The 20,971-nt window shown below is 42.7% G+C and overlaps 1 protein-coding gene across 1 annotated transcript in view; it reads right to left on the reverse strand.

Moving 5' to 3' along the window:
- LOC124877428 (copine-8-like) overlaps positions 1 to 20,971 on the reverse strand; it is a 153,617-nt gene that overhangs the window by 54,496 nt on the left and 78,150 nt on the right. Inside the window, exon 6 of the mRNA XM_047380607.1 lies at positions 13,797 to 13,873. Within this exon, the coding sequence (XP_047236563.1) occupies positions 13,797 to 13,873 (77 nt within the window). The remainder of the gene's footprint in view (positions 1 to 13,796; positions 13,874 to 20,971) is intronic.

A 20,971-nucleotide genomic window follows, 5' to 3' on the forward strand; every position in this document is an offset into this window, starting at 1 on the left:
CATGAAAACCCAAAATTCCTATCTCACAAAATTAGCATATTTCATCGTACCAATAAAAGAAAAGTGTTTTTAATACAAAAAACGTCAACCTTCAAATAATCATGTACAGTTATGCACTCAATACTTGGTCGGGAATCCTTTTGCAGAAATGACTGCTTCAATGCGTCGTGGCATGGAGGCAATCAACCTGTGGCACTGCTGAGGTCTTATGGAGGCCCAGGATGCTTCGATAGCGGCCTTTAGCTCATCCAGAGTGTTGAGTCTTGAGTCTCTCAACGTTCTCTTCACAATATCCCACAGATTATCTATGGGGTTCAGGTCAGGAGAGTTGGCAGGCCAATTGAGCACAGTGATACCATGGTCAGTAAACCATTTACCAGTGGTTTTGGCACTGTGAGCAGATGCCATGTCGTGCTGAAAAATGAGATCTTCATCTCCATAAAGCTTTTCAGCAGATGGAAGCATGAAGTGCTCCAAAATCTCCTGATAGCTAGCTGCATTGACCCTGCCCTTGATAAAACACAGTGGACCAACACCAGCAGCTGACACGGCACCCCAGACCATCACTGACTGTGGGTACTTGACACTGGACTTCTGGCATTTTGGCATTTCCTTCTCCCCAGTCTTCCTCCAGACTCTGGCACCTTGATTTCTGAATGACATGCAGAATTTGCTTTAATCCGTAAAAAGTACTTTGGACCACTGAGCAACAGTCCAGTGCTGCTTCTCTGTAGCCCAGGTCAGGCGCTTCTGCCGCTGTTTCTGGTTCAAAAGAGACTTGACCTGGGGAATGCGGCACCTGTAGCCCATTTCCTGCACACGCCTGTGCACGGTGGCTCTGGATGTTTCTACTCAAGACTCAGTCCACTGCTTCCGCAGGTCCCCCAAGGTCTGGAATCGGCCCTTCTCCACAATCTTCCTCAAGGTCCGGTCACCTCTTCTCGTTGTGCAGCGTTTTCTGCCACACTTTTTCCTTCCCACAGACTTCCCACTGAGGTGCCTTGATACAGCACTCTGGGAACAGCCTATTCGTTCAGAAATTTCTTTCTGTGTCTTACCCTCTTGCTTGAGGGTGTCAATAGTGGCCTTCTGGACAGCAGTCAGGTCGGCAGTCTTACCCATGATTGGGGTTTTGAGTGATGAACCAAGCTGGGAGTTTTAAAGGCCTCAGGAATCTTTTGCAGGTGTTTAGAGTTAACTCGTTGATTCAGATGATTAGGTTCATAGCTCGTTTAGAGACCCTTTTAATGATATGCTAATTTTGTGCGATAGGAATTTTGGGTTTTCATGAGCTGTATGCCAAAATCATCCGTATTAAAACAATAAAACACCTGAAATATTTCAGTTAGTGTGCAATGAATCTAAAATATATGAATGTTAAATTTTCATCATGACATTATGGAAAATAATGAACTTTATCACAATATGCTAATATTTTGAGAATGACCTGTATTTTGCAGACCATCATTGTGCTGTATTTTCAGCAGGCCTAGAGTATCAGGTAGTGATGATCTTACGATGCATCAATGTTCTACTCCATGACCCGGGAGGTCAGTCACAAACTGATAATCATGTGTTTAAAAAGCTTTATAGTTTTTTTCCCCTTATTTCACAGTTGTCTTGTCATGTCTGTATTGATGTTTACTGTATCAGCAGTCCCCTCCTTGAACCGCCACCTTAACGTGGTGGAGGGGTTTGAGTGCTCAAATGATCCTAGAGGCTATGTTGTCTGGGGCCTAAATGCCCCTGGTAGGGTCTCCCATGGCAAACAGGCTCTAGGTGATGGGTCAGACAAAGAGTGGTTCAAGAATCCCTCATGAAGAACAAAATATCGAGGCACGTGACGTCGCCCGTTACGGCGGAGCCGGGGTCCCACCCTGGAGCCAGGCCTGGGGTCGGGACTCGTCGGAGAGCGCCTGGTGGCCGGGTTGCTCCTCGCGGGACCCGGCCGGACCAAGCCCGAACGAGAGACGCGAGGTCATTCCCCAGTGGGCCCACCACCTGCAGGGGGAACCGTGAGGGACCGGTGCAAAGAGGATTGGGTGGCGGACGAAGGTGGAGACCTCAGCGGCCCGATCCCCGGATGCTTAGGCTGGCTCTAGGGACGTGGAATGTTACCTCGCTGGGGGGGAAGGAGCCTGAGCTTATGCGGGAGGTCGAGAGATATCGACTAGAAATAGTCGGACTCGCCTCCACGCACAGCGTGGGCTCTGGAACCCATCTCCTTGAGAGGGGTTGGACTCTCTTCTACTCTGGAGTGGCCCACGGGGAGAGGCGGCGGGCTGGTGTGGGTTTGCTTGTTGCCCCCAGCTCAGCCGTCTCATGTTGGGGTTTACCCCAGTGCATGAGAGGGTCGTATCCCTGCGCCTTCGGGTTGGGGAGAGGTCTCTGACTATCATTTCAGCCTACGGGCCGAGTGGTAGTGCAGAGTACCCGGCCTTCTTGGCGTCCCTGTCGGGTTGCTGGATAGTGCCCCTCCCGGGGACTCCATTATTCTGCTGGGGGACTTCAACGCCCAAGTGGGGAATGACAGTGACACCTGGAGAGGCGTGATCGGGAGGAATGGTCTCCCCGATCTGAATCCGAGTGGTGTTTTGTTATTGGACTTCTGTGCTAGTCACGGATTGTCCATAATGAACACCATGTTCAAACATAAGGGTGTCCATCAGTGCACTTGGCACCAGGATACCCTAGGCAGGAGGTCGACGATCGACTTTGTTGTCGTATCATCAGACCTTCAGCCGCATGTTTTGGACACTTGGGTGAAGAGAGGGGCTGAGCTGTCTACTGATCACCACCTGGTGGAGATTTGGATCCGCTGGAGGAGGAGAAAGCCGGACAGACTTGGCAGGCCCAAGCACATAGTGAGGGTCTGCTGGGAACGCCTGGCGGAGCCTGTCGACGCTGCTGCCCGTAGCTGCGGCCGTAAGGTCTGCGGTGCCTGTCGCGGCGGCAATCCCAGAACCCGGTGGTGGACACTGGCAGTAAGGGATGCTGTCAAGCTGAAGAAGGAGTCCTATCGGCTGTGGTTGGCTTGTGGGACTCCTGAGGCAGCTGACGGATACCGTAAGGCCAAGCGTGCTGCGGTCCGGGCTGTGGCAGAGGCAAAAACTCGGGTCTGGGAGGAGTTTGGTGAGGCCATGGAGAAGGAGTACCGGTTGGCCTCGAAGCGATTCTGGCAAACCGTCCGGCGCCTCAGGAGGGGGAAGCAGTGCTTCGCCAACACTGTTTATAGTGGGGGCGGGAGACTGCTGACCTCGACTGAGGACATTATCGGGCGGTGGAAGGAGTACTTCGAGGATCTCCTCAATCCTGCCATCACGCATTCCGTGGTGGAAACAAAGTCTGGGGACTCGGGGTTGGACTCTTTCATCACCCAGGCTGAAGTCACCGAGGTGGTTAAAAAGCTCCGTGGTGGCAAGGCTTCGGGGGTGGATGAGATCCGCCCTGATTACCTCAAGTCTCTGGATGTTGTAGGGCTGTCATGGTTGACACGCCTCTTCAACATTGCGTGGTGGTTGGGGAAGGTGCCTCTGGACTGGCAGACTGGGGTGGTGGTCCCTCTTCATAAGAAGGGGGACCGGAGGGTGCGTTCCAACTACAGGGGGATCACACTCCTCAGCCTCCCTGGTAAGGCCTATGCCAGGGTATTGGAGAGGAGAGTCCGGCCGATAGTCGAACCCCGGCTTCAGGAGGAGCAGTGTGGTTTTCGTCCCGGCCGTGGAACACTGGACCAGCTCTATACCTTCTACAGGGTGCTCGAGGGTTCATGGGAGTTTGCCCAACCGGTTCACATGTGTTTTGTGGACCTGGAGAAGGCATTCGACTGTGTACCTCGTAATGCCCTGTGGGGGGTGCTCCAGGAGTATGGAATCGGGGGCCCTTTATTAGGGGCCATCCGGTCCCTGTACGAGCGGAGCAGGAGTTTGGTCCGCATTGCCGGCACTAAGTCGGACCTGTTCCCGGTGCATGTTGGACTCCGGCAGGGCTGCCCTTTGTCACCGGTCCTGTTCATAACTTTTATGGACAGGATTTCTAGACGCAGCCAAGGGCCGGAGGGGGTCTGGTTTGGGGACCAGTGGATTTCGTCTCTTCTTTTTGCGGATGACGTGGTCCTGCTGGCCCCCTCTAACCAAGACCTACAGCATGCGCTGTGGCGGTTCGCAGCCGAGTGTGAAGCAGCTGGGATGAGGATCAGCTCCTCCAAGTCCGAGGCCATGGTACTCGACCGGAAAAGGGTGGCTTGTCCTCTTCAGGTTGGAGGGGAGTTCCTGCCTCAAGTGGAGGAGTTTAAGTATCTCTGGGTCTTGTTCACGAGTGAGGGAAGAATGGAGCGGGAGATCGACAGACGGATTGGTGCGGCTGCCACAGTAATGGGGGCGCTGTGCCGGTCCGTTGTGGTGAAGAGAGAGCTGAGCCGAAAAGCAAAGCTCTGAATTTACCGGTCGGTCTACGTTCCTATCCTCACCTATGGCCATGAACTTTGGGTCATGACCGAAAGAATGATCCCGGATACAAGCGGCTGAAATGAGCTTCCTCCGTAGGGTGAGGGTGAGGAGCTCGGCCATCCGGGAGGGGCTCGGAGTACAGCCGCTGCTCCTCCACATTGAGAGGAGCCAGTTGAGGTGGCTCGGGCATCTATACCGGATGCCTCCTGGACGCCTTCCTCGGGAGGTGTTCCAGGCACGTCCCATCGGGAAGAGGCCCAGGGGACGGCCCAGGACACGCTGGAAGGACTATGTCTCTCGGCTGGCCTGGGAACGCCTTGGGCTCCCCCTGGAGGAACTGGACGAGGTGTCTGGAGAGAGGGACGTCTGGGTGTCTCTGCTGAGTCTGCTGCCCCCGCGACCCGGTCCCGGATAAGCGGAAGACGACGATTACGAGTACGAGAGTGTATCAGCAGTTAGTTTTTCCTTTGGGATTAGCAAAGGCCTTTGGCTGATCCTCGATGCTGAACCATGCAGGCTAGTTTGGACAATTTTAGGCTCTCCACTATGTGAGAAGAGTTTAGGGATAGACCTTTTTAGCATCACTGTGCTCCAGTGCAGAAACCAAAGTGTATAAATACATCAGAATCAGCTTATCCATGAAGTTTGCGACACAAACAAGGAATTTTGAGTTTGATTTCAGTTCCACTTTGCTTTCAATGAAGACATTTAAATATAAATATATAGAATAACATAAAAATATATTATTTGCAAATATGTATATATACAGTGTTTTACTAAAGAGAAAGACATGGTTGAATTAGTGCAAAAATGCATTGTATCGATCTAGGCACTGTTATTATTTAAATAGAGTGACAGCCTGGGGAAAGAAACTATCTTTGTTGCGGCTGGATTTTGCAAATAGTGCTCTGTAGTGCTGACCTGAAGGTAAAAGTCTAAACAGTTTGTGTCCAAGATGCATGTAGACTTCAAAGATGTTAGCTGCCCTTTTCCTAAGCCCAGACCTGTACTAGTACTGAATGGAGGGAAGGTCAGCCCAGATGATCCTCTCTGTAGACCTAATTATTCACCCTAGTTTGGTTCTGACCTGTTTTGTGGATGAGCCATACTACACAGTCATGGAAGTTTATAGGACAGACAGAATATAGGAAGTGTAGAAGATGACCAGCAGCTCCTGTGGAAGGTTCTACGTCTTGAGCTGCCGCAGAAAGTACAGTCTCTGCTCAAGAGGAAAGAGGAGAGAACACACCCCTGGGGGGTGCCGGTGCTGATGGTTCTTGTTTGGGAAAAGATGCTCCCCAGTCTGACATTCTGCTGCCAGTCAGGCAGAAAGCTGGTGATCCACTGACAGGTGGAGGCTGGCACAGTGAGCTGGGTGAGCTTCTGGTGGAGGATGTCTGGGTTGATGCTGTTGAAAGCTGAGCTGAAGTCTACAAACAGGATCCTGGTGTATGTCCCTGGGTGGTTGAGGTGTTGCAGGATCAAGTGTAGTCCCAAGTTAAACGCATCAGGGGGTCTGAGGAGAGGAGTGTGGTTGGTGCATGGGTAGCCTTTGTGTCAGAGTGAGATGTGGACGGGTTGGTGGGAGATGTGAACGTCTGCTTGACAAACCTGCAGTAGAAGCTGTTAAGCTCCTCTGCCAGACAAGGATTCTGCTCAGGGTGGGGGAATAGGCAGTGATGGTTTTTCAGACCAATCCAAACTTCTGCTGGGTCGTTAGCTGAGAAGCTAACTTCTCTTAGCTGCCCTGATCTCATACAGGACCCGGTCCCCATTGCTGTAAGCCTCTTCCTTCTTCCTACACATCTTCCTCAGATTTAAAGTTAACTACAGTTTATTGTTGTTTTATGTGTGAAAGGTCTTAGTCTGAACACAAGTCCTGACAAAATCTGATGTATGATGTAACAGTTCAGCAAGCTCATTCAGGTCTGTGGCTGAAGCTTAAAAAACACTCCATGCAGTCAAAGCATTCCTGTAGTTCATGCTTTGACTGCTCCTTCCACTTCCTTACAGTCCGAACCACAGACTTAGAGGTGTGTAATTTCTGGGATGAGATGAAGCAGACAGTGATCAGAAAGTCCCAAAGTCCCCTGGAGACAACGCAATATGCATTTTGTAAAGCTGTGTAACAATGGTCCAGTGTGTTTTTGTCTCTGGTGGGACGCTTAATATGTTGTCTGTATTTTGGTATTTCATTTGGGAGGATGAAATACTCCCAAATTCCCAACAATGATGGGAGAGTCTGGGAGTTTTTTTCCCTACGTCTATCAGCTCAGTGAGCCATTGTTTAGCCTCTGATATGCCATTTTGTGATGGGATGTAAACACCGGCCAAAACAAACGAGAACTCCCTCTGAAAAAAAAAAGGGTTTACAATTTATAAAAAAATTACTCGAGGTGAGGACTACACGTCTTCTGTAATACTGGGACATCACCTTTGGCATCAATTAGAGAGGAGAATGTAAGCCAGGCCTTCTCCAACATCAGTTTCTGACGTCACAAATATAGTTCCAGAAGAATGATTAAAAATTCCAATAAACACATCCCTAAACCTTGTGGAGAGCTTTACCAGAAAAGGTAGAGCTGCTGTAGCTGCAAATGGTTGGCTAGCTCTATTTTAAAGCACTGGTATTAGGAATCGGGTGTTGTCAAACTTTATGTACATGTGAGGCTGGACCAAAATAATTACTTAAATACAAAAAAAAAAAAAATTACTTACGTTAAGTGTTAGGTTAATTGGCCTCTCTAAACTGTGAATGCGTGTGTGCATGGTTGTTTGTCCTGCATGTCTCTGTATTGCCCTGTGATGGATTGGCGACCTGTCCAGGGTATACCCTGCCTCTCGCCCCTAGACTGCTGGAGGTAGGCACCAGCTTCCCCGTGATCCACTATGGAATAAGCAGTATAGAAGATGAAAATAAATATGAAAGTTGATGATGAATTAAAACTCACCAACAAGATTCTGTGATATTTCAGCTGTAATATTTGTTTGCATCCTGAGCAGATGAAGCATAGTATTCAGCCAAGGGAGATTGACCACTAAAAATAGAGCAAATGAATGCTGCAGACTCCAGGCTGGATTCAGAATGAGGAAGGGCAGAGATCATTCATTTTTGTCCAGTAATGACTCGGAAAGCAAACAAGAAAATAGAGAAATCGCAGGCAAATTAAAGCTAATCTTTGAAAGTCCCCCAACCCCCCCTCCATCACCTGAGACTCATCACTGTCCTTTGATGAACAGGGTAGTAGTCATTGAAATTAATTTGCTGTAGGCAGAGGTAGCTGAACTGAATGGAAAGAGGGCATGAAAGCACCAGCATATGGTCCCCCAAGTACCACTGAAATGGATTTTTTGATGAGGATGCTCTTAGGTGCTCATAATGTGGATGCTGATTTATTTTGAGTACAAATATGTCCAAAGGACATCTACAAGTAAGAGTGTTTTTTATTTTTTTATTTATTTATAATTAACATCATCCATAATTGAATCCAGTCAAATTCCACTTTATCTGATAAACAAAAATGCAATCTGTAGTTACAAAATTTCCATATCATTATGTTGCTAACTCCATGTTTAATTATATATATATATATACAGGGGTTGGACAATGAAACTGAAACACCTGTCATTTTAGTGTGGGAGGTTTCATGGCTAAATTGGACCAGCCTGGTAGCCAGTCTTCATTGATTGCACATTGCACCAGTAAGAGCAGAGTGTGAAGGTTCAATTAGCAGGGTAAGAGCACAGTTTTGCTCAAAATATTGAAATGCACACAACATTATGGGTGACATACCAGAGTTCAAAAGAGGACAAATTGTTGGTGCATGTCTTGCTGGTGCATCTGTGACCAAGACAGCAAGTCTTTGTGATGTATCAAGAGTCACGGTATCCAGGGTAATGTCAGCATACCACCAAGAAGGACAAACCACATCCAACAGGATTAACTGTGGACTCAAGAGGAAGCTGTCTGAAAGGGATGTACGGGTGCTAACCCGGATTGTATCCAAAAAACATAAAACCACGGCTGCCCAAATCACAGCAGAAATAAATGTGCACCTCAACTCTCCTGTTTTCACCAGAACTGTCCGTCAGGAGCTCCACAGGGTCAATATACACGGTCGGGCTGCTATAGCCAAACCTTTGGTCACTCATGCCAATGCCAAACGTCGGTTTCAATGGTGCAAGGAGCGCCAATCTTGGGCGGTGGACAATGTGAAACATGTATTGTTCTCTGATGAGTCCACTTTTACTGTTTTCCCCACATCCGGGAGAGTTACGGTGTGGAGAAGCCCCGAAGAAGCGTACCACCCAGACTGTTGCATGCCCAGAGTGAAGCATGGGGGTGGATCAGTGATGGTTTGGGCTGCCATATCATGGCATTCTCTTGGCCCAATACTTGTGCTAGATGGGCGCGTCACTGCCAAGGACTACCGAACCATTCTTGAGGACCATGTGCATCCAATGGTTCAAACATTGTATCCTGAAGGCGGTGCGTGTATCAGGATGACAATGCACCAATACACACAGCAAGACTGGTGAAAGATTGGTTTGATGAACATGAAGGTGAAGTTGAACATCTCCCATGGCCTGCACAGTCACCAGATCTAAATATTATTGAGCCACTTTGGGGTGTTTTGGAGGAGCGAGTCAGGAAACGTTTTCCTCCACCAGTATCACGTAGTGACCTGGCCACTATCCTGCAAGAAGAATGGCTTCAAATCCCTCTGACCACTGTGCAGGACTTGTATATGTCATTCCCAAGACGAATTGATGCTGTATTGGCCGCAAAAGGAGGCCCTACACCATACTAATAAATGATTGTGGTCTAAAACCAGGTGTTTAATTTTTTTCTTCACGTTGAAAAGTTTGTTGGTTCATAAGATGATCACACAGCAATGCAAGAGAATGCCTCAAGGCATTTCCATATTCTCTCTTTCAAACATATCTGGGCTTTTGAGTGAAAATAATTTTCAATAATTTGTTGCTGCCCAGTTGAAATATTGTCTTAGTCCTTCATATGAACAGATATACAGAAATGTGTCACAGAATATTGTCCATTGTTTGTTGCTTTTTGCTCGATGATTTTCACTCAACTGAACTTTACTCGACTGTTTTCCGTTCATAAGGGATGGAGCGCATGTAGAATAAAAACAAAACACACGGTTGCTCAGACCCACACGGACAATCAGACATTCAAAATAATAAAGAGCATCTAAAAATATCTTTGCGAAAAAGTTAAAAATAAAACATGCACATGTGTGCTGATTCATGCACAGACCACCCCAGGAAGACACACAGATCTGAAATACAGTGAATGACTGCAGGCAGAGGTTACATAACTCTGAAATGGAAACACATTCTTACATCACATTCCCTTTGTATCATTCCTTAGCAAGCCCATTCAGTTGCAAGCAACTCATTGATTCTGCCTTCAACAAACACACGCACACACAGACACATCTGTGTTTAACAGTCTTTATGAGGACTTTTCATTTACTTCCATTCATTAATTTCTATGGTCTAACCCTGACCCTATTCCTAACGATAACCATTACCAGAGCATACCTAACCCTCACCCTAATCTAAACATAATTGACACCTTGGTTCTAAAGCTAACCCCTATCCCAAGAAAAGCATGTAAAATAGTGAGGACCAGGAAATTGTCCTCATTTTCCAAAAATGTCCTCACTTTGCTGGGAAAATACAAAAAAGTGGTTCTCACTCCCATCCCTTACATGTAAAAGTAATGGATGAAGAGGACACTTCCTTCTAGCTGTCTCAATTTCTATCTATATCTGTTGTTGCCTCTGTCTCCTGTAAAGAAGCAAACACACACATAGAGGACACCAGCAAAATAGGGCATGGGAATAAGTTCATTGGCTATTGGTTACGTTCACCCTCAGGAAAAATACAACTGCAAAATGTGACCTCCAGTAAACCTGCCTATGTGCATTTGTAATTCTGCTTTGCCAGTAAGAGTACACCGCAAGTACATCTTTTACGAACATTTTATAAATGAAATTTTACATTTCAATATGCTGTTTTAGACAATAACAAGTTGTCCTTTATCCTCTTAAGTCTCTGAGCATTTACAGCTCCTTGTAGCTACAAAGCAAGCCTTTGTCATCAACCCTCCACAACCATGCTTGACAATTGAGTTGTTTGTGCTGATAATCCTTTTTTGTTTGCCCAAAATATGGAGTTATGCATTATGGTCAGACAACTTGACTTTAGCTACTTTGTTAGTAGTCCATATTTTCTGGAAATGTACTAATAAGCCTCCCCAGACTGACTATAGCAAGAACTCATTTTATTAATCACAGTTTATGTTGTTTCTTCCTGGCATAACCTTCACACACACACACCAATGCAGTGTTTCATATCCTTATAGGGACTTCCATTCATTGCTATAGCCTAACCCTAACTCTACCCCTACACCTAACCTAAACTCAATTATACCTCAGTCTTAAACCTAACCATTAACCCACATAGCCCATTTCCCGTCGTGTGGACTGGGCTAAATGTCCACACAATGTTACATGTACATGCACGCACAACACACACACTTGAATTCTCTAAACTGGGTATAGCCAAACGCGTGTGTATAGAGCTGCTTGTATTTGATTAGTCAATCAGTTGTGTCATATATTTCTAGTGCCTGATTGGTACTTACCCTCTGTAATTTTAATAGAGGTACAGGTTTTTTCCACATATTGCTTCTGCATTCTGGTTTATTTCAATAGAGCACCTTCCAACATTTTTGGCACCCCCAGTGAAGATATGTTCAAAAGTTTCAAAATAAATTGTTGAGGTGGTGATCAAGATACCACTCTTTGCATCAGTTATCTAACAGTGACCCATCAACATTTCTTTATACCTCCCTTACCGTCATCATAACTGTGTGTGAGGACAAGATTAACTTGGGTCTTGGTCCAACCTTGTTTGTCACAGTTCTATTTAATGTAAACTTTCTGTTTATTGCTCTGACAGTAGATATGGTGAGGTTTAGATGACTAAGCCTGACTCAGAAGTATCAACAAACATGTACCTTCAATGGCATGTCCTGCTGTCTTTCCCATTTTGAAGATTGGATTAGAAAGTCCTTCCAGAATGAAGAGACTATTTTGGCATTGACACATTGAAAACAACCTTTTATTTTATAACTAAGATAACCCTCAAATACTTTTATTCCACTTTTATGAGATGTTTTATTTGTTGTTCGCTATGTATATGAACAAAATAAGTGTTTCTAAAGTCAAGTCTCTAAAATAAATTCTTTATAATTAAGAAAAGAAAGACAAATTCACATTGACCTTCTAAGTCCTTACTACTTTTTAAACCAACTTTGCCAACCTATTCAAAGGACAACAGGTTAAAACCCCCATGAGTTTAAAAAGTCACTGAAAACTATTTCATGAACGTAAATCTTACAAAGACAATAACAGGGTTGAAAATCAATCCTGATGTTAACTGAAATAGAAGCTTAATGCTGAGTTTAATGTTAATATTAAGGACAGACTTGTATTAATAAGTAAAAAATAAGCCTGTGAGAGGTGGCGGGTGGTGTAGTAGTGGAGCAGTCACAGCATGTGTAGAGGCTGCTGGTCCTCGATGCAGCTGTCCAGGGTTAAATTCCCGAACTCAGGATATTCGCTTCATCTCTTTCCCCTTCTCTCTCTGCACATTTCTTGTTTGAAACACTGTGAATGGAGGCTGCTAGTACCATTCATCCGTCCATCTAAAATACCAGCTTCATCCATACAGGGTCACGGGGAGCTGATCCCCATCTCCAGCAGTCTACGAGCGAGAAGCGGGGTACACCCTGGACAGGTCCAGTCCATTGCAGGGCAATACAGAGATATACAGGACAAACAACAATACACACACCCATTCACACCTAAGGGCAATTGAGAGAAACCAATTTAACCTAACAGTCATGTGTTTGGACTGTGGAAGGAAGCCGGAGTAACCGGAGAAAACCCATGCATGCACGGGTAGAACTCTATGCAGAAAGACCCCCAGCCGAGAGTCAAAAACTGTGCAACCATGCAGCCCACCACTAGTGCCAAAAAGTGAAATGATTGGGATGGAAAATGTCCACCATCCCTTGAGTGGCACAGACATCAGCCTTTGTGTGGTATTCATACCCCAAGGAAACAAGAAATAAAAGATCACAAATTTAAATTTCTTAAAACTTAAACTCATAAAAGCGAACAAGACAAATTAAAAAGTCCTATAAATATGCTTATACAAATGTTTAGTGTGCACATAATTGTGACCTTTGATGTTGTAAAAAACAATTATTTTATAACATTGATTATTTTCCCCTACTAAATAAATATACTTAAATTAACTGCTGGATTTATCAAAATTTTCTGCTCCAGTGGAGGATGAATTTATTTCAAGGTATCACATCTTTACAAGGGTGCCAATAACTGTGGAGGATGTTGTATGCAATATGATGCTGCTTATGTTCAGTTTTATTCACCTTAAACTTAAGAACTGAAAATGATGGTAATATTCCTTGTATATAGAAGCTATTGACATATTTATTTATTTTGGATATTTTATCAGCTAAATGCATTGTTTGAATTTTGAAATCCTATAAAAAGGGCTTAATGTTTTTCCTCACCCATAAAATATTTGCAAAGCTCCTACATCTATATTTTTTCAGGTTATAGTACAAAAACCATAGCATAAAACCTAAAGGCAACAAAACGGCACAATGTAAACTTCTGTCAGTTTCAGGTAGAAGGGATGCATGGTTGATTTTAGATTGTGACACGTGAGATGTTTACTGAGTGTCAACTAGCATCACACTGAGCAGTCAGTGTGAAATCTGTCATGAACTGGCTACGGGGCTAATCATAACTTTGTTTCGTTAATCAGCAATCAAGAAGGAAATCAGACATTTCTTCATTTCGAAGACATTCCTGATATCCTTTTGTAGGTTTTAACTGAGTTGTCATACTGAAAAGTCAACACTAACTTCACTTTGGGAAATGGCTGTTTCAAAAACAATCTGTTTACCATCTAAAGATGATCTGTCATTAGGCCCGCTGCTGTTTATCTATCAATCTCATTTGGCCGATGGAGCTAGTGTTCGCTTTGACTGACATCTCGGCCCATTTTCATGCCTTTTTTGTCCTCCTTTCCAAGGCAAACGCCGTCAAGCAGTCATGAAAATCACCTGCTGGTTTCCAATTTCCACCCAGTAGGATGGGAAGCCCGTGATGACAGTGACTGAGGATTAGAAACCAGCAATTCTGATCTATCTTTAAAATAGCAGAAGCCATTTTGTATAACGTATTTGCTAGTTAGTTGCTTTATGCTGTGTTTGCTACTTACATCAATGGTTTTTCCAAACGGCTTCGCAGGGAGCCAACTATTTCGCCCAATGTACAGAAAGCCTGGCCAAGGAAGTCCTGCACGTGGAAAAGCATGAGAAGCATAGCAATGAGTTGCAAAGAGAAACATTAATTATCATGTAACTTATATTTATTATTCATTTTTCATATTTTAATGTATCGACATCACGAAGTATATGCAGAGGAGCCCTGAAGCAATGTTCCATAAAGTCTCTTATGTAAAATTGATGCCCTCCTCATCTCGAAATGATTTATACAGACAGACAACACTGAAAAAAGCAGCTGAAAATAAAGCAATTAGCAAACATTGTGACAACTGTTTACATGTTTAGCTTCTGGTCAAAAAGTGGAAGGATGCTTTCAACTTTTTATCTGTAATGAATTGTTAAAAACTTTTTGTAAAGCTATTCAAGGCACAAACAGTAACAAATTTGGGCTTTGTCAGTTTTTTTCTCGTGTAACAATGCTTTTTATTAACTGCTATGCAATTTGAAAGCCTGTTTATTTACAGGTGTTTAAATGGCATAACAATTGGTTTGTAAAAGATACTGGGTAGCAATACTGGGTAGTTGATGGAATAGTAGTAGTAGCAAGAGGTTTTAGTGGAATAGAAATACTAGCAGTAGTTGTTAGTAGAATGTCAACAACTAACAACAATAATAAAAGAATAATAAAGACACCAACTACAGAAGGACTTTGTGGGTCATGGTGCAATTTCTCTCTCATTATCTCCTGATGCATAAGGGGTCAGACTCTGAGGTAAGTTAAAAAAGGTTTGGCGTTTATTTACTATGTTCCTATGTTAGTTTAAGATAAAAAGTGTGGTTTTGCTGACTGAGGCGTGACGCTTAAGGAGGCTTTAGTCCCAGACGCAGTTGTCCCGGGAGTCCCAACCCGGACACCTGTGCTGCATGTCTTGCGCCTTTTTTCTGGGGCCTCCAGAAGCAGCCCTAACCCAAGCGAATTTTTACCCACGGACTGAAGAAGAAGGCATCAGGACGCCTTCCTGCATCCACGTCCTTTGTCGTACAGTTCGGTCGGGCTGAACAGCTGACCCCTTACAGGTACTGAGATTAGCAGCAACGCTAGTCCCTTCATTGCCCACAAGTGAATGACCGGACAGTTTTGCTTCCCTCAACTCGTCGCCCAGAAACATTTTTCTCAGCATGGTTCACATAAGAGACAGTGTTTGGGCAGAGATGATTAGTTTAGAGTTAAATAATCTAAATAATGTTCGTTTAATGTTGAGAAAACTCAGCTAAGTGCTAGCAGACTAGGTGCTCAGCTAATGACGTGTTCTGTGTTGTGTTTTTAAAGTTAAAACAAACTTTATTTGAAGGGTGGTTTTTAAACACAGATCAGCCATAACGCGCCATCAACACTTATGCATTTTGATCCTTTTATTGATGGTATTTTAAAGACACATGTTCGACTTTAAAGAGCTCTAGGCTTTCTTTTCTTAGCTTCAACGGCTAACGGCTAAGGTAACACCTGACTTATGACCGTCATCTTATGAGTCCACAGGCTTTGTCGTCACTAAGTTAAGGATAATCTATCCATAAAGGTTGTTAGTTTCCAATCTAGAAAAATATGTTTCACTTTGAGTTGACTTATTTTGGTTAATAATTTTTGGTATTTTAAGAAATTGAGTGAATTATTTCATGTGTGTGCAGATATTTTCTATTTAGTAATGTCAGAGCTTGGCTCACCCCTTTCACTATTGTCCAAATACCACCACCTTATTAGGCTGGTATTCACCAGACAACACTTAACAGACCAGATTATCATTTAATAAAATATTGATATTATATATTAAATAATATATTCATAATACTAAGCACAACAATGTGCGGCAAACGTCAACAGTGTAGGATCTGTGTAGATGACTTCATTGTGGCTCTGGCGATCCATTTTTGGCAACCCCTCAGTGAGAAATGGTCTCAGTCTGGTCATGCCTATGAAGATTGTCTGGCTCTACCGCTGCGCACAAGTATCTCTCAGGTTTACAGAGAATGGTAAGAAAAAGATAAAATATCTAGGGAGCCACAGTTGTGTAGATCTTAATCTCCTGTTGATGTCAAATTGTAGAAATGCCAAAGTAGTTAAATTAAACATTGAATACACCTGAAGTATGCGGAATATCATCTCCACACATACAACATGTTGAACCTTAAATCAGAAAGGGCAGAAGATCACAACAGTTGCAACTTTTGTACAGTGGGCTAAGAACTTAAATCTGAGTCTACCATTCATACAAGATCACCAAAATAAGGCAATAAGATTAAAAAAATGTCTGGTTTGATGAGTCTATTTAAGCAACGACCTTTAGATGATAGGCTCAAAATGGGAGCAAACAATATGAAAGCATGAATATATCCTGCCTTGGATTAATGGATCAGGTTGGTAGTGACGGTGTAATGTTTTGTGGAAAATGTTTGACACCATTTGGACACAGAAAAGCAGTCCTGAAGACAAAAAGGGGTCCAATCGAGTACCATCAAGGTGTACCTAATGAAGTGACCAGTAAGTGTCCAGTATGTAAACTACACTTGCTTTAAATGGACTGATGAGAGTGCTGTTTGCTGAAATAAAAGAAAACTAAATTTTAAATTGTTTCACTGTATTTTGGCTGTGTCCAGTCACAGCTTGGATTCTAACTTGCTGCTCCTCTTTAGTGTTTTTATCACTCTCAGGCCAAAAAAAGTGAAGACAACAGTATGATAATCTGTTGCTTCAGTCTGAGACAACAAGGGACAATCACACAGAAAAACCGCAGAGCACAAACAGATGAGGAACTACAAAAGGGAATGCTGCATCTGCCCTAAATGCACACAATACAGAACACAAAATTGCATGGGATTATAACACATTTGAACTTGATAATAAAGGAGCACAAGAAAGTGAACATCCACATTTAATTGTTAAGGTTCAACAATATTTTGGGCTTTAACATCTAAGCAAACAGAAACAGAGACTCGTGAACTTGTTAATTGCTGTAGGATACTGACAAGAAAGGAGACAGTTTAGGAAAGAGGAACGGCAAGAAGAGCAAAGCACTGAAATGAGAGTGTGTAAAGTCTGTTTACTACAGGCGCTGAACTATGTGTGCATGCACTGATACTAAGGCCACCATTGCCAGATTGTGCATGCATGTGTGTGTGTGCGTATGTGTAAAAGTCCTTGACAAATGAGCCATGTTGAGTCCAGCGGGCAGAAAGCAGCTCCAAACATCTTTGCTGGTGCTGAGTGCAAAAAAGGAGATGGCAAACACTATGGCCTTTCCTTATGAAGTGTGCTGCAAGCTAACTAGCAGCCCCAGCCAATCGGTCACAATGCCTTACAACATTGAGGACCAGAGGTTGAAGCAACTTACATTAACTGGAACAATGATGGCAGGATAAAAAAAGATTTAAAAGCTTCTAAAGCTCATTAAGCTCCAAACTTAAATCACCCAGACAACATGCATTTGTTTTTACCCACACGGTGAAATGATCTATGGCACTCTAACAAGGGATTTTAGCTTATTTAACCAAAAAGGAAAATATATTGAAAACTTATACTATATATTTACTCATGCTCAATAGGATTTACTTTGTGAAATCTCATCTGCACTAGCCTGTCCTGGATTTCAGAAAGTTGCAGACAATATGCCTCACACACTATCAAGCAACAGTTTTTAACAAATCCATAATATTCTATATTTTATTCCTATGTTTTGCATGCTCTATGCAAGATTAAAATGCTTTATTAAACAAAACAAAAATGAATATATTCATTGTATACTGCACTTCTAATGCAACTGCTTCCAGTTCTTGTCTCTTTAGATTTTCCCAGCAAAATACAAAATCTGTACCAAAGGATACAAGGGACACTGAAAGAAAAAAACGAAAATAAATCCCGAAAATGATTCGCAAAATCCTGAGTTACATTGTCAAGATGGTGAGAAAGGTTGTATGGGGTGAACAAAAGTTAGATTTGTCCAGTTGCAGGCCATGGAGAGAAACTCCACCTCCACTGGTGGCATTTTAATTTATATGGGCCATCTGGGCAGTTTTTCAGGGCGGCACTAGAAGAGGAGTGGCACAAATATCATATTTATTGTTAAACAACACATTTGTCCATCTATTGTCCCAGAGCATGTTTTGTTATGCATGTGCGGACACCCCCTGCTAGCTCGGCTGCAGAAAAGAGATTCTAATCCTGGGTGCCATTTATGCAAGAAGGACACTGACCTCCATTACCAGAAGCACGGCTGCACGGTGGCACAGTTGGTAGCACTGAAAATCAAGAAGGTCCTGGGTTCGATTCCCAGCCAGGGGTCTTTCTGCATGGAGTTTGCATGTTCTTCCCATGCATGTGTGGGTTCTCACCAGGTACTCCAGCTTCCTCCCACAGTCCAAAGACATGCCTGTTAGGTTAATTGGTCTCCCTAAATTGCCCTTAGGTGTATGAATGAGTGTGTGCATGGTTGTTTGTGTGTTGCCCTGCAATGGACTGGTGACCTGTCCAGGGTGTACCCCGCCTCTCGCCCATAAACTGCTGGAGATAGGCACCAGCTCCCCTGCGTCCCACTATGGAATAAGCAGTAGAAAATGACTGACTGACTTAAAACCTTCATGTTCTATTTTTCTTTCAAACTTGAAAGCAAATTAATATGCAAGTAAATGATCATTTGCCTACATCCAAGTGTAAAAAAGAGCCTTGTCTAACTCAACTTTTTAACATGTTGCAGCTTTTGTTTGACGGGAAATGGAACAACAGAGAGAGAGACTGAAAGCACATGCAGCCAATAGCCATAGTTGAGTAATGAAACCGCTCATACTGTGTGGGCCTTTTCACTCCGTAACACTTTTTACACTGCCTCGTCAGCTGTAAATAGCCCACACCCAGGTTTAGAGAATATCAAAAAGTAATTGTTGCTGAAATATTAGCAGTGATGACATTAATATCCCAAAACAAATGTTTAAACCACAATATGTCTATGTCATTTCATATTAGCAATCCAGGTAGTGGTAAGCATGTTGAAGAGCTTTAATCACTAAAACCACTGAACATAAAAACAATTAAAAAAGGGTACAAAATGTTTCAGTGTTCATCCAAAAACCATCATCCGTTGCAAAGTGCAAACAGGAAATGTCTCTGGCATTTAAACAGACAAGGAAGGAAGTCACATGACTACTTGAAGTTGTATTTTTTTTTTGCCAGAGAAAGGTGTTCCAACAATTAAAGGGTTGTGATTTACCTGTGGAGCAATGAAGAATCATCTTCAAAACAGCACTGAAGACAAGTGATGTCCCAGGCCTCCTCCCCTTCTAATTTCGATGATATATTGGTTAGTCAAGATAAAGGGTGTCCAAAATATGGCCCAGGGACTATTTGTGGCCCCTGGACTAATTTTGTACTATTAAAGAATGATACAAATTTGGCCCACCAGCACAGGTGGTGGATGCAGATGGAGACTTTTTGTTGTTAATTAAGGAAAAATTACTACCGACAAAATTTAATCTTACAAAGAAAAAAGTCAGGTTTTCAATAACCCAACTTTTTTCTTTCTCTTTAATTTTAGAATAAATAGGACCAGATCTATCCACTTACTTTTACTCAAAAGCAGACTTTGGTGCACCCAAATCTGCTTTTAATGAATTCATTAAACTTGACTGAATACTGAAAGTGTTAGAGAGACGATTTAGGCCCACATGGCAAAAAATGTGGACACCACTGGTCTAGATCATTTGACTTATTGATTTCATCTTTTACACATTTCTTATATAGGGATATATAACACAACTACTTATATTTAGTGTGTCTTAGAGAAAGTTTTAATGAATTTTAATTTAAAGTCATTAAAACTAAGTAACTTTATCAGGAGAGAAAATAGAAGTGTATAATTGAAAAGTAATTGAAGCTTAAAGTAGTTTTGAGCAGTGTATGCTAGATTTGATCATAGCCTAAATCACATTTGACTGAAGAAAATCATCTTCTGTTTCCAATGTCTAAAATAGGCATAAAGAGATGCTGAAGACATACCAGTGTTGGTGTTTGATGGTAACCTTTAACAAATGCTAAAGGACACACCTTCTTCACATATTTTAGGCCATATATTTCTTATATTTTCCTTATGTTCTATCATTTATATGTCTTAAATAAAAGCATTGTAGACCTACCGAAAATATTAAAAAGTAGCCCAAATTATGTTTGGCAATTATGTTTGGCAGATGTATGGAAAATAAAAACATTGTCTTTAATCAGTAGAGGTGTTAAAAATATTCAGCTCATTAGACTAGACACTCGTGGTTCAAAATAATGAGATTTTAGGAATATTTCTTTGGGAGGAGTTTTTTTTTTGGTTCATGTAAATAACAAACTGTGTTTTAATGAATTGTTTATGTGCGTCCAGTTCAGATTTGACCAGTGCATATATTGTGTTTTTACCCGTGTCTAATTCTGTAGTGGTAATGTTAAATGCATTAAAAATAATACGTTTTTGTTTTTTTACAGAAAATATTTACTATTCATTTAATCAGTAAGATTTTAGAAAACCACAAACTTTGTTAAATCTCTGTTTAGTGTGAGAATATTCAGTTCAGGTTTGAGTATAATACATTTTGAAATAGCGGATAATCAAATACAGTCCTGACTTAAACTATTACAAAAACAGATGTTTACTTTTGCATCATCAGAGGCTAACAGTTAGCCGGTCGCTGCACTTTAATAGTGCTAACAAATCATTCGTATCCTGTCCTTCACTCTGTCACCATGACGTTTTCCTACAGTGTGACCAGAATACTGCTACACAAACTATTTAAAACTTGGCTTCTTCAATTAATATATAAACGAGAGTTTTCGGCCAGTCTGAGGAGAAACTACACTCATCTCTGTCAACACAACAACACAACTAAATAACTACTACCTGTCTCACACATGTCTTGACACAAGGTGTCAAGACTAAAGTAGTCACCTTCATTTTCAGGGCTCATATTAATAGCTTACAGTTATTTCATTGCATAAAGTCACAAAATCCGGTGTCGTTGAAAGCGAATCCTGGCAGTGCTTACGGACAATACTCCTGGTTACTCATGGATGTATTTTGAGATTCAAATAGACCATTCTGTATTTTAAGGGACATCCATGGAGTGTGCTCTATGGATGTACAAA

Source organism: Girardinichthys multiradiatus, chromosome 2, assembly GCF_021462225.1.
Source record: "Girardinichthys multiradiatus isolate DD_20200921_A chromosome 2, DD_fGirMul_XY1, whole genome shotgun sequence".
Lineage (NCBI taxonomy): Eukaryota > Metazoa > Chordata > Actinopteri > Cyprinodontiformes > Goodeidae > Girardinichthys > Girardinichthys multiradiatus.